General features: G+C 36.8%; 1 protein-coding gene across 16 annotated transcripts in view; it reads left to right on the forward strand.

Annotated features, from left to right (window-relative positions):
• Nucleotides 1-20,535, forward strand: part of LOC139137831 (kinesin-like protein KIF1A) — a 668,091-nt gene that overhangs the window by 203,672 nt on the left and 443,884 nt on the right. For all 16 annotated transcript variants that reach the window (XM_070706099.1, XM_070706106.1, XM_070706100.1 and 13 more), the window contains one exon: nucleotides 5,784-5,979. In XM_070706099.1, the coding sequence (XP_070562200.1) occupies nucleotides 5,784-5,979 (196 nt within the window). The remainder of the gene's footprint in view (nucleotides 1-5,783; nucleotides 5,980-20,535) is intronic.

Below are 20,535 nucleotides of genomic sequence, written 5' to 3' on the forward strand. Positions count from 1 at the left end.
TGGAGAATGAAAAAAAATTGAGAGAAAAACCTGTGTCACCACATCATTTTTATCTTCACATCTATTTATAGATAGAGAAGCTATAATGGTTCTGTCAACTTCTAATTTCTGTCAACTTCTAACTTCTGTCCATCAATATCCATCAATGTCAAGCCATTGTGATGGGTCATTTCATAAACTGGTGGGGGTGTTCATGGTTCGGCTTAATGTGTTGGAGAATGATTTTGAGCTGTGACAAAAATCAAAAGGGACTTAGCCACTGAGTGTTAAGCCTTTCTCCAAGGTTACTTAGTTGACTGCTATCTATTACAAACTACAGACCTGACATTGTAGGGGTTCTCACTTTGTGTTTGCTCGCTCTGTGTGAGCTAGGTGTGTTTGGTACTGCATTGCGTGGATATCCTCTCATGGCCTCAGGTGATATGGGCCTGTTGCATAGGTGAAATTCCAATATCATAATTGTTGTCAAAATCTGAACTTTCAAATACCCTATTTGAATCAAGTACATTTGTATGAATTATCAAACACCCATAAAAGCACAAATTAATTTAGTGTAGCATTGTAAGAAAATAATTCATAGTTTGCTCATAGACTCTAATGTATAGTGAATCAACATTTTTGGTGAAATTCCAAAATCCAATTTCTTGCACAAATATCAACCTTTAACCATCCTTGTATAGCACTTTAAAATGAATTATCAAACACCTATAAAGCACAAATTAATTAATTGTAGCATTGTAAAAAATTTATTCATAGTTTTCTCATAGCCTCCAATGTATAATGAATCAACATTTTGGTGAAATTCCAAAATCCAATTTCTTGCACACATATCAACCTTTAACCATCCTTGTATAGCACTTTAAAATGAATTATCAAACATCTATAAAAGCACAAATTAATTTATTGTAGCATTGTAAAAAAATTATTCATAGTTTTCTCATAGCCTCCAATGTATAATGAATCAACATTTTGGTGAAATTCCAAAATCCAATTTCTTGCACACATATCCATTCGTAACCACCCTAGTCTAATCAAGTACATTAATATTAATAATGAAGAGTACATCATAAATACACAGATTAGCCTATTTTTGTATTTGAGAAAAAATCATGTATAGTATCCTCACTCCCATGTGTAGTGGATGGACATTTTCAGTGAAATTCCAAAATCAGATTTCTTGTACACATAATATGCACCTTTTACCAACATATTCTAATCAAGTACAATTATGTTAATTATTCAACATCTGTATATGCACAAGTATAGCAAGTTTTTCATTGGAAAAAAATAATTCACAATTTTATCATAGACTCCTATGTAAAGTAAATGTCAACATTTTCAGTGAAAGTCTAAAGTCAAATTTTTTGTCCACATACCAGTTGTAACAACCCTATTCCAATTAAGTACTTTCATGTCGACTATCAAATATCTATAAATGCACAGATATAGTTTTGTATTGAAAAAGTATTACATAGTTTTCTCATACTCCATAGACTACCGTGTATAGTGAATCAACAATATCAACAGCTGATTATCAATTAATCCAAATATCAAAATTTTGTACACTCACGCTTGCGCAAAAATATTGCGATCCACTGGTAATTTCAAAATTATAGCAAGTCAGAAAGGGAAATTTGAACATTACAGCGCTTGTCTTTTTAGTGTGGAGTTTCAGGGTTTGGCACACACGGATTTTTTGTTTGGCACAGCCAAGCTTTACAGTTCGACACAAAGAAATACCAGACGGAAATGCAACATTTTATCCAAGACAGACGACACGTTTTCATTTCTGTCTTCGTCTGAGAATGCCGCACAGTGCAGTGTTGTTGCATGCAAATTTAAGTGAGTTGTTTTAACGGTCACAACTGTCGGTCTGAACAGAAAAGGACCCACGTTTGATCGTCGTATCTTCGTATAGCTATCGCCTTGGAGTAATCTATCGAAATAATGCAAAATACACGGGGAAGAACCTACACCCGTGGAAAGGCAACCAGCAGTGGTCTCCAGCAATAAGTAGTTCACGAAATAGAGGAGATAGGTGGTGATCAGGCGACTGGTTTTGTACCTCATGGATCATATGTACAAACAGCGAAGAAATTGCGATTGGCAGCAACGACCGTATTAAAAGAAGATTTGGGTACATTTTTGCAAGACCGGTTCAGTAAATCCCCTAGAAACTATCGCCGTAGTCGACAAAGAGTGTTACTGGACGTTGAAGTTGAGTTCATAGAAGCCATCAAATCTGAGAAGCCCTCCGTTAGGGACCGTTCAGTTTTTACGGCCTCGGGGGCCGGCAAAATCTTGTCGCCGGTGTCCAAAAAAATATAGACCCCCTGCATTTTTCGTGAAAAAAGATGACCCCCCCCCTTTGTCAGACGAAAAAATTTGATGACCCCCCCCCCCCATGAAAATAACCAAAACACATATGTCAAATTTACCCGCACGGTTTGGATTTGAACTCCGGTACGCGGCGCACTTTATTCGTGTAGCAGAGATGCCAGTGCACAAACTTCTTAGCCACATCCATGCAAACGTCTGTTAATTAGGACTCGTGGTACGAGTCCAAAGGGTTGTGTAAAATTGTCTGCGTTTTCCCCTGTATTGGACTTGGACTTGGTACTAGACTCATGCTTGTTTATTGCAATGAGTTCAATCTGTGCCTGCCTATCTGCGCCGCTGCTCTCAGAGAGCAAAGTTGGCGGAAACAAGATTTCATGTGCAAGTTTGGTGAACACTGAATACAAAGGTGGTTTCCGTTATGGAAGTCAAACCTGGCTACACTGAGTGAGTGTTACCCTTCAGGGTACAATACAAATAAATGTTTAGTCAATTTCATAACAAATTGTTTCAATTTTTGCATTTATTTTAATATTCCCGGTAAAAATCACGCCCTTTAGTGCAAATCACATCCCTTGATGTTAAATGGAATAGTCTTCCGGTGTGTTTGACCGAGACTGCGAAGGTTTGAACCAATCATACGCCTGTATCGGGAAAGATTACTGTCACTCTTAGGTAAAAGTTCTGCTACAGTGTTATAGCTCCGTAACATTCTGCATGATAAGAGAACGTGCGGCAATCGACGCATCCTTTGATGTTATGTGTCGGAGTACAACAACTTGTACGTTACAGTCAAGAAACCCGTGTGTGCCAAACCCTGAAACTCCACACTAAAAAGACAAGCGCTGTAACACCTTGTTAGTTTGTAAGGAGGGTCATATGAAAAAATCTGAAAATCTTTTTTTAGCTGGCATTTTCACAAATATACCACTGTTCTTTCCACGTCTTGGCCAATGAAATTTGCACCATAAATATATACCGGATTTTTCTGAGAGTACGCCCAGGGCCGTTAAACAGGAAATGGCTACATTGTCTGCTTCACACCTGTAGCTAAATAACGGCCCAGGGCCGTAATTCGGTAAAAATTTACCGCCAATTAACTAAAAAATACGGGATTTATTCTCTGGTCGTTCTACGTCACGACAACCCGCGTCTATGTCATCAATTTTGGTGCGTCGGACCTTTTTTTTTGTCGATCTTCGGTGTGCTCGTAAATATGTAAACAAACAACATGGCGGCCGATGTTTCTCCCACGATCAAAAGTCACGTAATGAAATCGATATTTTCACAGACTACAACATTACTCATCCGAACAATGTAAACACAAGAGTGTACCGCCTGCATATTCCGAAGGAATTACGTGAATAATTTGCGGAAACAACGAACTCGAAGCTGGTCGCGTATTCTTGACCGCGGAGTGACGTCACTTTCACCTCACGCACGCGAGTGAGGTGAAATGGGATTTGACTTCACAGGACAATGAACAATGCAGAAATTATGTGACAAAGTACAGAACTTAGTGTTTATCATTGACATGATGTTGAAACTTTGAATACTGCTGTAAATGTTGAAAAATCCACACTTCAATATTTTGTTCTCTCGGCAGTGTGACGCAAAAATGACGTAAAAATCCGCAAGTTCCCGGATGTCCGCGGTCAAGAATACGTGGGTTCCATACGCATTGCAAACAGGGTCAGGCGCGACGTTTACAGTGTTCGCGCCGTCGAGATTCAGTCGATATTTGTTCCCGAAAAATAGCGTATCTTCGTCTGTGATAAATTTCTAGGACTATACTACATTTGAAATAGAGTATAACTTTGCGGAAGGTAGCCTACATGTAGACCAAGAGCTGTCATTTGCTCCGCACACGACGGACGAATGGAAATGATTGACAACTTGTGCACGGCGTACTGATATTTATTCCTAAAGTAGTTCAAAAGTTTAAACGCGGAATCGTCATGGAAAACTTATTTTATTTTGCAAAAAATAACGAATTCTTGGCTTGTGCATGTGATAAGTATATTATTCTCTAATATTTTTCTTCGTTCAGCTCGGAAAATACTCATGACGTAATGACCGTGTCACCACTCGTCTTCGACTCGTGGTGACACAGTCATTACGTCACTCATATTTTCCTTCGCTGAACGAAGAAAAATATTAGGGAATAATATCCAATTATCACATGCCTCCATGGTTTGTCGAACGCATTCAAATTTAAGCGAAGAAAATCATCGATCAGATTTTGACGTGTGCACGTGTTCTGAGGTTGACCTAGTTTGTAAGTGTGACAAGTTAATCAAAGTAGTCGAACGTGTGAAAATAGATACAGTGTTTCACATTCGTTGCACGCAAAGAGGTCAAGAATCGTAAACAATTGTGGATCATACCATTTCTACTAGGGATTACTACTACTGTTACGTTTGTGAATGCAACAAATTTACGCGAAGAAAATCATCAGGTTTTTGTATCAAAGGGAAAAAAAACTGAAAAGTAATGATGTTCATTAAATAAAAAAATAATGAAACAGAGTTATTTTTTATGATAGTCATTTTATTTATTTCATGATCCCATCGTGCAGAATGGAAAATTCCTGGCTCCTGCTTCATCTGTCAATCATTGTCGGCATTGTGTGGCAAACTCTAATGTTGACTTTGCGTTCTTCTGGATCATTCCACCAGCATTTTAGTAGCATAAATAGGGGGATACGGACATATATCACCGAAGTAATTATCATAGAAGTGTAATTTATTTTATTTTGTACGCTATATAAAACTTTTTGACCTTTGCGTAGGTAATTTTTTTCAAGGGGAGTCAAGTTGAAATGCCGTAGACAAAGGTTGAGATGAAATTTAAAATTCTTAATAACAGCCCATCCCCCAAATAACCGCCCATGGGCGGTTTTTCGAGTGGGCGTACTCTCAGAAAAATCCGGTACTTGTATGATATAATGTGAGTTATTACTTCTTGATGAACTACCAAATATTGTTTACATTAATGCCATATAATATAATATCACAAGAGGATATCTTGTCCTTGGTATGGTAGATTTTATCACTAATTTTGAATGATTTGATGAACCAGGCTGCATGGTAGTGTGTATGTGTGTCAAGTACAGTGCAACAGTTGCCAACCTTAAATACTTCGCCTTAGTGTACTTTAGGGACTATGCATCAAAATGTGTTTAAATGTCAGATTTGTTAAAATTGTGGTGAAAATTTTCATATTTGTATTTGTATTTGGAGACAATTTTTTCCTATTTTTGGTCCAAAAATCATTTTATCCGAAATCGCTCGTCCTATTGCTTTAAAACTTTGTACACATGTTCCCAGCGGTAAAGTTAGTTATTATAAAGTATACTCACTCTGGTCTGCCATATCAAACCAAATGTCACCCTATGTTTCATTCAGTCATTTACTAAATATGTTCTGTTCCCCGTTGTTAAACAGGTTCACGTGTAATACTTGGTAAGAATCATGTCTTCAGATTTACCCATCCAGAGCAAGCAAGGATAGAGCGGGAAAAGTCTCCACAAACTGGTTGTGAGGATACACAACAAAGTGGTGATCCTGTTGATTGGAGCTTTGCCCAGACAGAACTGTTGCAAAAACAAGGAATAGATATTAAACAAGAAATGGAGAAAAGGTAATGTGGTTGTAACTTCATTTATAAATATAGCTGCAAGCAGCAATGCCGGGGCCAAAGCAATCTTAAGTTGGAAAAAGAAGGAAAATGTCACCACAGAGGGCAAAGGTCATCTCAGTTACATATCTTTTTTGCAACAAAATTTTTGTTCCTAATATTACATCTGTCGACCAAAAATCAGAACACTAGGTTTATAGGCTAGCTCAAAATAAGATATGTGCAAAATTAAAGAGGTATAGGATGTGGCATCAGAAGGTCTCCCATCATACTAAATATGAAGAGTATAGCACTCTTGGTTATTGAGTTATGGACAAATATGTATATTTTAGGTCAAAGGTCATCGATGTCATGTGACATTTTTTCAAAAAAATTGTATTCAATAGTTATCCCTTTGTACCAAAAATCAGACCTTTAACTCTATTGGCTTGCCCAAAATTAGATATCATATTTGATAAGGTACATATCATATTTAATAAGGTACCGTATATGGCACCATAAGTTCTCCAATCATACCAAATATGAAGGTTGCAGCCCTTGTTGTTACTGAGTTATGGACAAATATGTATAGGATAAAGCCCGAGTACGAGGGCTCTTCTGGTATATAAAGTCCAACCCAACGATAAAATGTCGAGGCCGCAGGCCGAGACATTTTATCGTAGGGTTGGACTTTATATACCAGAAGAGCCCTCGTACTCGGGCTTTATCCGACTTAAAAACTATCGCCCCTAACTGATATATTTTCGTTTTCAATGTGTTTACGTCAACCGTCCCCTTTGTCAATGTAACATGTTTAGGATATGAAGTAAAACTTTTATTTGTGAAATAGCCTTCCAATTTAATGGAACATCCTATAACTGCCCTAGGGCACATTATATAAATACCCTAGGGCACAGCAGATTTTGTGTTGCAGCTGGTTTCCGCTGTGTTACCAAATTTGAATATTAAAATGTACCAGATGTCTACAGAATATGACATGTTCACTTTTGATTGGCGATACTTTACTACGGCGCTGTCATTCATTTCTGGAATTTGGTGACCAAGGTTTTATGAGTAAATAAAACACCCTGAATTGAGCACTCTGATTGGTCAATCAACAGTAGATAGTTTTTAAGTATATTTGAAGTCAAAGGTCAATGAGGTCATGTGACGTTTTGTGAGAAAAATTGTTTTCCATAGTTATCCCTATTTACCAAAAATCAGACCTCTTGCTCTATTGGCTGTATTTCCTCTGCCACTCTCAAATTCGTAAAATTACTAATTTTATAGATGATTTACTAATTTTTACCTCCCATTTGCCATACATATATGGCAATTGGGAGGTTTTATGGTTGAAAAAGTCTGTATGTGAGATGTCTGTCTGTATGTATGTATGTATGTATGTATGGATGTCTGTCCGTCCAACGCAAAAACTCCGAAACTGCTGCACGTATAAAGCTGATTTTTGGTGAAGTGATGCCCTATATGGTGTAGATGTGTCGTTGTTAAAATGAACTTGTTAGTCTCATGGATATGCAAATGAGGTAGAAATAAGGGCGAAAATGGTCAAAAATCAATAACTCAGGAACTACTCTTCTGATCATTGTCATATTTGGTTTTTAGGCACCTTGGGCCCCACTCATTTAAACATATAGATTTGGTGTCAATATTGGGTGCTTTCTATTTTTAATGATTTTTTTTTCTCTATTTTTTTTGCCATTTCAGTAAAAAAATTTTTCCTCTGAAACCAATGGTCTGTTCGCTTTAAAATTTGGCTTGCAGTTGCCTTGTGATAACTCAAAATAGAATTCATCAAAATTATGGCAAAATTTGCATATTTGTATTTTTGGGCAATTTTTGCCATTTTTGGTAAAAAAAATCTTCGTTGAAACTGTGTATGCCATTACTTTCTAATTGGGTGTGCAGGTTGCTAGGAGTGACCTGAAGATGACTCTGTGAACTCTTGCTGAAATTTGCAAATTTTGTGGTACTTTTTGTCATGCTTTCAAATTTGGCACATAGGTGAAATGTAGTAGGTCATTCATTCAAAGTCAAGTACTGCCTGTGTGAATGAGCAGATTATGATGGTGCTGTTCCAGGCTGAGGTGTTATTTATAGGAATGATGCAATGTTAGACGGTAATTGATGATTTAACTGAATTATATGTAACTCTTGTACTGTATAAACCCTATAAATTCACCCAGAAAAAAATAATAAATCAAGAAAGTCTAAAAAATTTTAGTGTAGAATTATTAGAAAGTTCAACTTTTTTGACAGTTCATAGTGAAATGCTTACCATCTTGGAGGATTAAAACATGTAAAGGCAACTTTCCTGAATCCCAACTTTGACATATTCTGAATTGTCATATATTGGGCTCTGTATGTTATCTAAAAGAAATTGTTCATAATAGTTTGTCATGATAGGTTGGTCAAATAATTTCTATTTATGGTTGACTTGGTAAGGATAAAATAAAATTACTTTTTGAGGAAAAAAATAGAGTGGTCAATTAAAAGAGTGGTCAAAGTGATAGGGTTTTTATGGTAAAGCTGGGCTGTAAGATTCCTCATGTGCTTTTTATAGCAATTATGCAATCTGTGTAAACAGTGCAATGAAAGTGTTACATGATTCCTTACAATGCTTTTGATGACCTTGAACTTCTTAAGTTGCAAACATTTGCCTTTTCTGTGTGCTTTCTCTGAGTACCTACAGGCTCAACTTATTCAACAGAACTTACTTGCAATGTTAATTTGAAAGTTAAAATGTGCTTAGTTAATAGGATGAAAATACTGATAAAGATAACCAGCTGAAGATTCATTATAACCTGACAGATATGCTGGGGTTTTTTTATGACCTAAATCTTGATAAGCAAGTCTTGTTTTCTTTAATTAGAATGTAATTAACTCTTGTTTATATTATTATAAGCAGTAGCATCAAGTTGGACAAGCTGATATTGACAAGTTGGTCGGCTGTTGGAGGTTAAAAGCTGTAAAAATAAATGTATGCATGTATGCATGTCTATCTGTCTGTCTGCATGTATGTATGTATATATGTATGTTAGTTAGTATGTGCGGATGTATGTCCGCCCACATTAAAAACTCCTAAATCGCAGCACCTACCATCTTAGTATTTGGTGGACAGGTGCACCCAGGGGTGGAGATGTGAATTTGTTGAAATAAACATGTCAAAGTCAAAAATATGCAAATGAAGGGGGAAAAAAAGGAAAAATCCTGCAAATTGCTAAAACTCTGTAACCACTGGCCAGATTTGGTTGAAACTTGGTATGCAGGCTCTTTATGGTGACTTAAGTTACATTTCTTCAAATTGTGATGAAATTTTGAAAGTTGTATATTTTTGGCGATTTTCCAGTTTTTTGTCAAAAAATCCTTCTTTCTGAAAGCGCTCATCCTCTTGCCTTGAAAACTTGTATGTATGATCCTAGGGTTAGCCTTTGTCAGATTTGTTCAAATTGTGGTGAAATTTTCATATTTGTATTTTTGGGGCAATTTTTCCCATTTTTTGTCAAAAAATCATTTTCTCCCAAAGTATTTGTTGGATTGCTATAAAACATGATAGTCTTGATCCTAGGGTTGTTTTCTGTCAGATGTGTAAAAGTCATTATGAGATGGAGCATTTCATATTGCTAGGGTATAAGATTAATGTGGACTTGCAATGGAGTTTTCTTACTAATCAACCTGTAAAAATGCAATGTCATGTGTGTACTAGTACTTAGTATCTCTGTAAAATGGGAGGACAGTGTCATTGACACTATTTTTTTCATTGCTGATTCGTAAATATACGAATGCAAGGAAGCAGCTAGTTGATTGAGAGCTCACCCAAACCTCAAAATAGTTCTGTCTAAGCACATGTTGTACTTAATTCGAATTTGAGTGAATGATATTTCATATTGGAATGGTTAAGTTTACTAATGAATTTCAAAATTTACGAAAAGTTTCAATACCCAATTCGTAAATTTACTAAAAAATTTCAGAAGCCAGAGGAAACACAGATTGGCTGGCCAAGAATTAGATATGTTCATAGTTAATGAGGTTCAGGATGTTGCGTCATAAGGTCTCCCATCATACCAAATATGAACGGTGCAGCACTTACAGTTACTGAGAAATGGACAAATATGTATATTTGGGGTCAAGGGTCATCGAGGTCATGTGACATTTTGTGAAAAAAAAAAATCGTTTTCAATAGTTATCCCTTTATACCAAATATCAGACCTCCAGCTCTGTTGGCTTGCCCAGAATTAGATATTTGCATAATTACTGAGGTATAGGATGTGCTGGTCATGTGACATTTTGTTAAAAAACCTTAAAAGTGATGCATGTCCCTGTGTACCAAAATTCAGAGCTGATTTTTCCATTTTTATGCAAATTAGATGTAATTAAAATTTTTAATAAATAATAACAGTCAAGTCATGTGACCAATCAAAATATGAACGGCCAGGTGCACCACTACTCAGTATGCCTAATGAGCCCTGCAAGTTTGAAAAGGCTGTGAGCAACAGTTATGGAGATCTAGCTTTACAAACAATTTGCGGAAGAAGAAGAAGAAGAAGAAGATTAAAGCTGCAAGCAGCGTTGGCGGGGCCCAAGAGGTTGCCGTGGTTGAAAGTTCTTGCACTGATGATACTATGTGCAAATTTTGAGCTTCCATGTATCTCACGTGTAGAGAAATCTTTAGACTAGTTGTTAACACATGTGAAAATACATTTAAAAGCTCACGCATCTCAATTCTCATTTCAAATGATTTTGAAAAGTATGCTTGATAGAGAGAGAGAGGGGTGAACCATGGTCTTAAGTCAAATTGATGTATACCATCATAGCTCTCTCTGTAAATTTACCATATGTCCTATGTGTTGACAAATCCTTGAACTAGTTGTTATACATTTCCAATTTACATGATTTTGAACAGTGTGTGTTATAGACAAACGGGAAATAGCATTAAATAAATTTCCACTGATTGTGTGGTCACTTGTCAGCCATACAGACTGATATGATGACAAGAAAAATAAAAGTTTGTTTATCATCCTCGTGCTCGTCAATTCAGATCCGCCGCATCAACCTTTTTTCTGCTCATGAGGAAATAAATAAAAGAAAACAGCAAAAAATACACAACAAGAGAACTGCTGCTGTACAAAAATAATAAAGCAACACTGCTATGCATTTATCTGTGTGTGCATTTTTATGTTGTTGTCATTTTTTCCACGTTGTTGATTGAAGAATATAAAAAGAATCCACATAATTTTTAAAATATGTCTAGGATACGTATACGAAACAAATGTTTTATTTTTCTTGGCGAAATAGTTGTTTTGATGACCTTTACACTATGAATTACAAAATGTTGGGGTAGAACAAAAAGGTAGGTGTTCTTTCAAAACCTGAAAATTCCAAATATTAAATTGCAAAAGTTACTGGCAATAACCAAAGTATGGAGTTGTCACTCAGAAAGCAAAGGCTAAACATCTTGATAAAAGGTGAAATTGACTCTGGGGTACAATTACAATTTTTGCAGTAAGAAGAGCGGGTAACTACAAATCATAACATTTTTGAGTACAAATCCTCCTTTTTAAGTGTCAAATAATACTAGTCCTGAGCACTGTTTCTGTTGAGTTAAATGCTCCCTTGGCTGTAACTATAAAGGCAAGTTAATCTGAATTCTGTGTAGCAACTACTTTTTAGCCACTTCCAAGAGCACAGATCTCAATGTCAAGGTTGTTACTCAATATAGCTGCAGGCGCGACATCGGACACTGCTGCCTGAAATTCGAACAAATTTTGTTGTTGCGTACGAGATGGTTGTTATAATTATTAGTGTGACTTTTTGTATGCATTAGAACATTGGAAGGTTTTATTTTCATTGTTCTTGCCGAAAATACAGACAAAAATATTTATTTTTGCATATTAATGAAGAAAAATGACGTTCGGTGCTGGCGCTACACTCAGTGTGACAGTTTTCGGACGTCGTATTTGTAATGTGATTATAGGGGCTAAACCCCCGATTTCCAATTTTGATGTGTTTGGAAAACTGTTTGTAAAAATGTCGTGATAAATTAGTTTCGTTTAATTCATGGACGACGCAACTATATTTCAACGTGTATAGCGCTTAGATATCGAACACGGGCTGTCTCTGTGTGTTGTGTTCGACACCTTGTATCTTACAGTGGGCTAACTTTGCTAAGAAAAAAACTGTCCAAAACAGGACAGCAGCGTCACGTGACTTAATATCCTGTCATATGACTTGTAAAATGCTATCAATATGGAGCGAAGTGAGTACAACAAACAGCATGTTATTAAATGTCTTGAGTGTATTACATACTAAAATGCCAAGTATTCTGCTTGTCAAGACAGCAGATGCCACATGTAATGGCAATTGCTATTTTTGAAAAGTGAATTTTAATTCGGACTTATAAAGTGACCCATTTATTTTTTAGCAGAAAAAATGTCCAAAGTAAGAGCAACTTCAACTGCATACGAACTATTTGGAGCATTCAACAACGAACACTTTGGATTTGTGAAAACCTTGTAAGGTGATGAAATCTCTGATATAGATATCGGATATTTATCCGCGATTTGACAGAATCTGGTATCGTCCAGTATCAAAGTTACAGTCAGTCCTTTGAAGTCGGGTTCGACCAAAACTGTAAGGTGGTGAAATGTCCGATATGTATCGGATATTTACGCGCATTATGACAGAATATCGTATCGTCGAGTATCGAAGCTAGAGTCATTCCTTGGAAGTCGGATTTGACAAGAACTGTAAGGTGGTGAAATCTCTGATATATATCTTACATTTACCCGCGATGTGAGAAAATCTAGTATCGTCTAGTATCGAAGCTAGAGTCAGTCCGTTGAAGTTTGGTTTAATTAGAACAGTAAGGTGCCCGAAATGCTGTAATGTGATGAAATCTCTGATATATACTGGATATTTACCCGCGATTTGACAGAAAGTATACAGTCTGGTATCGAAGCTAGATTCAGTCATTGAAAGTCGGGTTGACCCAAACTGTAAGTGGTGAAATCTCCGATATCGGATATTTACCCGCGATTTGACAGAATCTAGTATCGTTCAGTATCGAAGTTAGAGTCAGTCCTTGGAAGTCGGGTTTGACCAGAACTGCAACGGTGGTGTAATCTCCGATATATATCGGATATTTACCCGCGATTTGACAGAATCTAGTATCATCTAGTATCCACATTAGAGTCCCCAAATCACTGATAAATATCTGGTAAATATCGGCGATTTCATAGACCTTGCGTACCGAGGCATAGGGCAAGTAATTCTAGTATTGTGTACCGGTACTATCGATATTAGAGTCCCCAAATTGCCGATAAACATCCAGTAAATATCGACGATTTCACAGATCTGGCGTACCGGAGCATAGGGCAAGTCATTCTACTATTGTCTAGTATCGATATTAGAGTCACCAAATCGCTGATAAATATCGGGTAAATGTCGGCGATCTCACAGACTGGGCGTGCAATGGCACACAGCAATTACAGTGAATTAGATCGAGCTGCAGAACTTCATTAAACAAGGTGTTGTTTTAATAGATTTGTATCAGCGATTTTTACGACATTAACAGCTGAGCTTGATGTGGTCTTGTTTACATTTTTAATCAGCTACATGCTCTCAGATACACAACACACCAGGCCACTCCATACATGTCAGATAGAGAAACATAAACAAATCACCACACCTTGCAATGTCATGTATCTTTCTTTTTATTCATGATGAACAAGTGAGCATGCATTCAAACACCTACATATAAAATTACCCGAATGGCTTCATTTATGATCCTCGACACTCACATATCAGCTGTGTGTAGACCCCAGTAATTGTACCCTGGCGGGACCTTGTCTCTTATTCAGTCAATCACACCAGTCGGCCACCCCTTAAAGCTAGTGGCACACTCCTTTAGGCACTTCCGTGGCAGTATACTCGACAACGTCACCTGGCGTACAAAAGCTGGTCGCCAAAGTTGCCTTACACAAGGGGCCGAGATTAGGGTTCGTGTGACTGCTAGCTGAATTTGACAGCGGGCATTGCAGTCTGTTGTTGAGGTTTTACAAGTTGCAACCTTATGAACATTGGGGTGACTTAACCGATCCAAATGCCTTTCGCAAACTTGAAAGTGCTCGAACTAAGAAAGATATGAGTAAAATTTCAGTTGAATCTGTGTGTTGTTTTTTGAAAGAGAGTTTTAATGATTAAATTGCGATTTTCGCTATATCAAATATGGCAAAAAAAACCACTTGACCAACCCAAACGCCTTTCACAAGTATAATTTCAGTTCAATCCATGCGTTGGTTCTGGAAAAAAGAGTTTTAAAGATGAAATTGCAATTTTTCACAACATCCAATATAGCGGCCAAAGCACATGACCGATCCAAATGACTTTCGGAAATTAAAAAAGAACTGCCACTAGGGATAATGAGTGTAAAATTTTAGTTCAATCTATGCATTGGTTCTGGAGAAGAAGATTTTTAAAGATTAAATGGCGATTTATACAAAATACAATATGGCGGCCAAACCACGTGACTGATCAAAATGCGTTTCGCAAACTTAAAAGGAGTACCACTAGGGAATATAAGTGTAAAATTTTAGTTCAATTGATGTATTTGTTCCGGAGGAGAAGATTTTTAAAGATTGAATTGCGATTTCACCACATCCAATATGGCGCCAAACCATGTGACCGATCGAAATGCATTTTGCAAACTTGAAAGAGATCACTCTAAGGATGACATGAGTAAAATTTCAGCTAAATCGGTCTTTTGGTTCTAGAGAAGAAGATTTTTAAAGATTAAATTACATTTTTTGCAAATCCAATATGGCGGCCAAACCATGTGTCGATCCAAACGCCTTTCGCAACGTGAAAGAGAACGCACTTTGGATGATATATGTGAAATTTTAGTTCAATTGGTGAATTGGTTCTGGAGAAGATTTTTAAAAATTAAATTGTGATTTCACAAAATCCAATGTGGTGGCCAAACCATGTGACCGATCAGAATGCTTTTTGCAAACTTGAAAGAGATCACTCAAAGGATGGCATGGGTAAAATTTGAGCTTAATCGGTGTTTTGGTTCTGGAGAAGAAGATTTTTCAAGATTAAATGAGTATTTTAGAAAATCCAATATGGCGGCCAAGGTCATGTGGCCGCAAATTATAAAGACCGTGGGTCATGCTTGCTATACAAAAAATTTCAAATCTATTAGACCCCTAGGTCTTCTGGAGAAGCCATCTTTAGGTTTTTGGAAAATCCAATATGTCCGCCAGGTCATGTGACCTAACAAAATTTCAAGGGTCAGGTGCACGAGTACTAATTGACATCTATTAGCCCTGCAAGTTTGAGAAGTTTTGTCCAGCCGTTTAAGAGATCTAGTGAGAAAAGAAACTGCAGAAGAAGAAGAAGAAGAGGAAGAAGAGGAAGTCAGTAGAACTCGAGCAATAACAATAGGGTCCCAGCCGGTCGGCTTGGGCCCTAAAGAAGTGACCCTTAGTAAATACAATAGGGACAAGCCCCATAGGGCTTTGTCTCCTAATTATTTTATTTATTAGGTACACAGCTTGCACTATCAGAGAGTTCAGGAAGATACAATAAACAGTGACAAATAATGTAAGTTTTAATGTAAACATATACAATTGAATATAATATTTCAACATTTTGATTGTTACAAGGAAAAGCAAACAGTGTCAAAGCTACTGGATGTAACAGAAGTACCTTTGAAGAAAATTGCAAGTGGCAATGCATTGTGCATCAGGTTAATTAAAGCCAGTTTTTTTGTAGCTCTGCTGTCAATGACTTGGAGCTTATAAAAAGGCTGATTTTCAGTTGTCATCATCGTCATCTATCTGTCGTCTGTCCGTCAACAATCGCCTTCTCCTCTGACATTGCAAGTCAGAGTGCTTTGAAATTATATATGCAGTTCATTGGTGTGACCTCAGTTAAGTTTGTTCAAATTATGGTAAAATTTGCAATATTTGCATTTTTTTGACAATGTCATTTTGGTCCAAAAAAGGTAAAAATCTTCTAAAAATCTGCAAGTCAGATAGCTTTCAATTGATATTTGGGATATACTATGAGATCCCTAGGGGTGACCTAATTAAGATTTGTTCAAATTGTGCAGAAATATGCAAATTTATATTATTACGGCAATTTTGTCATTTTTGGTCAAAAATTTATTTCATCAAAACTGTTTGTCTGAAACCTTTGATATTTAGTATACAGGTTCATAAGGTGATCAAAATGTGATATACCCCATTTGTCCCATAATAAGACCTGGGGTCAGCAACATGAAATGGATGTAAATGTCAGGGGGGTCTTATAATTGAGCACCCGCATTTTTTCTGCCAGCAATACTAATTAGTCCCCATGGAGACTGTCCAGGGGACTTATGGGTTTGGTCATGTCTGTGTATCCGTGCGTCCATCCGTGCGTCCGTCTGTTCACACAGATATCTCAGAGATGCCTGAAGCGATTTCATTCAAACTTGGTACAAGTACTACTCCTTATGTCATACATATGCACATCAATTTTTTTGTGATCGCATTTAATATGTCGATGTGACAGACATTTTATTAAGATATGTGCATATTTGATGAACTTTTCATAATGAGTGTGATATGTCTAGTAATGCTATATCAAATTCAATTAAACATGGTACAGATGTTGACCTTCCAGTAGTATTATGGCATGCAAAGATAAGTGGTAGTATCATGTTAGTTAACTGCTGAGTTGCACATTTAATGAATTTTCATACTTTTGCTGATATGGCGAGAAACGGATCATCAAATTTTATGAAACTTGGAACAGATGTTGAGCTCACATTGCTTTAATATTGAATAAAAACACTTAGCAGTGTTATGTTAATTAATTTTTAATTTACATATGTAATGTACTTTCCTAATTAGAGTCATTTGTTCAGAAACGTCATCAAAGTTTATTAAACTTTGTTTCGGATATTGATCTAACAGTGCTGTAATACAATTCATTGATACTTAGTGGTATCGCTTATGAAATGTGGTACATGTGATAATCTGTCAGTGTTATAATAGAATGCAAAAATGTTTGGCAATATCCTGTCAATTAATTACTAATTAACTTATTTAATGACTTTTTGTAATTAGGGTGGCAGCCCACATTATTTGGTTTCACACTGTCACCACCATGCAACTCATCTTTAATCACAGACCCAATTAATGAACCAGACTCTATCCTCTCAAAGAACTTGTAATCAAAGTACCCATTAACAAGTGGGGACTGTGTCATCAGTGATGACTTGTTTATGCTAATTTATTTACATCCATACAGCATAACTCTAGACTTTCACATGTTGTCAGAATGTACAAAAGGTTACTTACATGAACAAGATCTGACTAATTATTGCAAACTCACAAAAGTTGAACCCACATGATAATAATACATGTAAATTGACAGGCAGCTGTTCCTTCAAATATAAAACACTGCGATGAAGCGATGACTTCCCAACCTAACTGACATGCTGTATTTTTATTGCTGTTCAAAATCCAACGGCTCAAACAATCCTTGGCTAATCAAATGACTGATGTGGTGAAATTAAAGTTCGAAGCAATACTTGAAACTTGGAGAAAATTCAAAACAGAATGTCAATCATGCATTCACCAGATTGGTATCAGTTAAAATGGAAAATACCTGCATTTTCTGCAAATAAAAACAACCAACCTTTCTTTGAATCTTAGGTCTGTGTCAAGTAAATAATGATATGGCAATGAATTCATGATCCATGGTGAACAAGTCATTGACAATGACACCGTCCCCACTTTTAATAGGAGGATTAGTCTTGATGGGGCTGGAAAATGTGGTCATTAAAAAGTATCACTGGAGTGTATATGTTGAGATCTATGGACACATAGGTCTATGTCATTGTTCCCAATTTGAAACAAGAGGCATGTCTAAGTTATGGTTCTAAATCGGGAAAAAAGATCAGACCTCTAGCTGTATTGGCCAGCCAAGAAATACATATGTGCATAATAAATGAGGTACATGATGTGACATCTTAAGGTCTATTATCCTATCAAAATTGAAGCGTAAAGAACTTGTGGTTACTGAGTTATGCATATATATGCATATTCAAGGTCAAAGGTCATCAAGGTCACATGACATTTTGAAAAAAAAACATTGTATTGCTAATTAATTAATCCATATATGCCAAAATTCAGACCTCTAGCTCTATTGGCTTGCCCACAATTATATATGGGCATAATTAACGAGGTAACGCATGTGTTGTCATAAGGTCTCCCATCCTACTAAATATAAAGGACATAGCACTTGTGGTTACTTATTTATTGACATAATCGTGTATTTTAGGTAAAAGATTATCGTGGTCACATGACATTTTGTCAAAAAATTTCTATCCTATAGTCTATCCCTATATACTAAAAATCATACATTGGCTTGCTCAAAATTAGATATGCACATAATTAATGAGGTACAATATGTGGCGTCATAAGGTGTCCCATCATACCAAATATGAAGGGTGTAGCACTTGTGGTTCCTGAGTTATGGACAAATATGTATATTTGAGGTCAAAGGTCACCGAGGTCAGGTGACATTTTGTCAAAAAAATTGTATTGCTAAGTTATCCTTACATACGAAAAATCAGACCTCTAGCTCTATTGGCTCGCTCAAAATTAGATATGCACATAATTAATGAGGAACAATATGTGGTGTCATAAGGTGTCCCATCATACCAAATATGAAGGGTGTAGCATTAGTGATTACTGAGCTATGGACAAATATGGGGCCGACTTGCAGCGATTTCGAAGCTGTTATCCAATTGGTTGGCAGAATCGTACTGTTATAATGAAATAATACAAATGAACTCCCTAAGTTGCTGTGAATAGTGACAATCGACCAATCAGATATAACCTTGCAAACACCCTGCGAGTCAGCCGCAAATATGTATATTTGAGGTCAAAGGTCACCAAGGTCAGGTGACATTTTGTCAAAACAATTGTATTGCTAAGTTATCCATATATACCAAAAATCAGACCTCTAGCTCTATTGGCTCGCTCAAAATTAGATATGCACATAATTAATGAGGTACAATATGTGGCGTCATAAGGTGTCACACCATACCAAATATGAAGAGTGTAACACTTGTGGTTATTGAGTTATGCACAAATATGTATATTTGAGGTCAAAGGTCATTGAGGTCACGTGACATTTTGTCAAAAAAATTGTGTTGCTAAGTCATCCCTACATACCAAAAATCAGACCTCTGGCTCTATTGGCTCGCTCAAAATTAGATATGCACATAATTAATGAGGTACAATATGTGGCGTCATAGGGTGTCCCATCATACCATATATGAAAGGTTTAGCACTTGTGGTTACTGAGTTATGGACAAATATGTATATTCGAGGTCAAAGGTCACCAAGGTCACGTGACATTTTGTCAAAGTGTCTGAGATATCTGCGTGAACGGATGGACTCACATGGATGGACTCATGGACTGACATGACCCAATCTATGAGCCCCCTGGACTTTATCTGTGGGGACTAAAAACTGTGGTGTCACTGCATCCTTTTTGCAATATGAATACGATGAGAAACTAAATTTTTATTTTTCTTGGCCTTATACATGGGAGTCTATGGACTGCCTTATACATGGGAGTCTATGGACTGCCTTATACATGGGAGTCTATGGACTGCCTTATACATGGGAGTCTATGGACTGCCTTATACATAGGAGTCTATGGAGGTGAAAACTAAAAAGTCTGAGATATCTGCGTGAACGGACGGACGCACAGACGCACGGACGCACAGACATGACCAAACCTATAAGTCCCCCCCGGACGGTGTCTGTGGGGACTAAAAATTGCTAGCAATATGCAGCAAAGCAATATGGTGGTTATTTGACTATTCTATTATATAGAGCAAGGGCCACACAAGGTTAACAACCATAGGTTACAGAAATAAAAGTAAAAGGTCAAAATTTAGTTTTGCTTGTTGTTCCAGTAAAGGAATGTCAATGTCACATCATTTTAGCATCTTGAATGATTTTCATAGGACTTTAAGAAAATTTTGACCACTAAGTAGATAATTTACAACACTTGATGCTTACACACCCTACACAACAAACAGTATCTCCATTACAGCTCTTCATAGGCTCAATCATAGACCATATGACCTTGAACGTGTCAATGGGCAGTCAGCTACATCAACCGTCATTTGAATAATGTGCAAGTTAAGGCTGTTCTAAATCTTTAGTTAGTCAATGAGCAACATCTTTGCATATGTGATTGCTGAAGTCATACTATCATCAATTGTTAGTCCCCATGGACACCACCTTGGGGGGGGGGGACTGATAGGTTTGATCATGTCTATGCTAAGTCTGTCCGTCCATCCAGTAGGACTATGTCATTGACAAGGAATTTTTGAAAAAGAGCTCTGTTACAACAGCGACTGCACTAAATTTCATGAAATTTGGAATAGATGTTTGTCACACAGAGCTCTGATAGCCCAAAATGAGATATGTCAGCATTGCATTGATTAATTTGCATATTTGACAAATTTGGTAATTAGGCTGATATGTC

The sequence above is a fragment of the Ptychodera flava genome, chromosome 7 (genome assembly GCF_041260155.1).
Source record: "Ptychodera flava strain L36383 chromosome 7, AS_Pfla_20210202, whole genome shotgun sequence".
NCBI classification, from domain to species: Eukaryota; Metazoa; Hemichordata; class Enteropneusta; family Ptychoderidae; genus Ptychodera; species Ptychodera flava.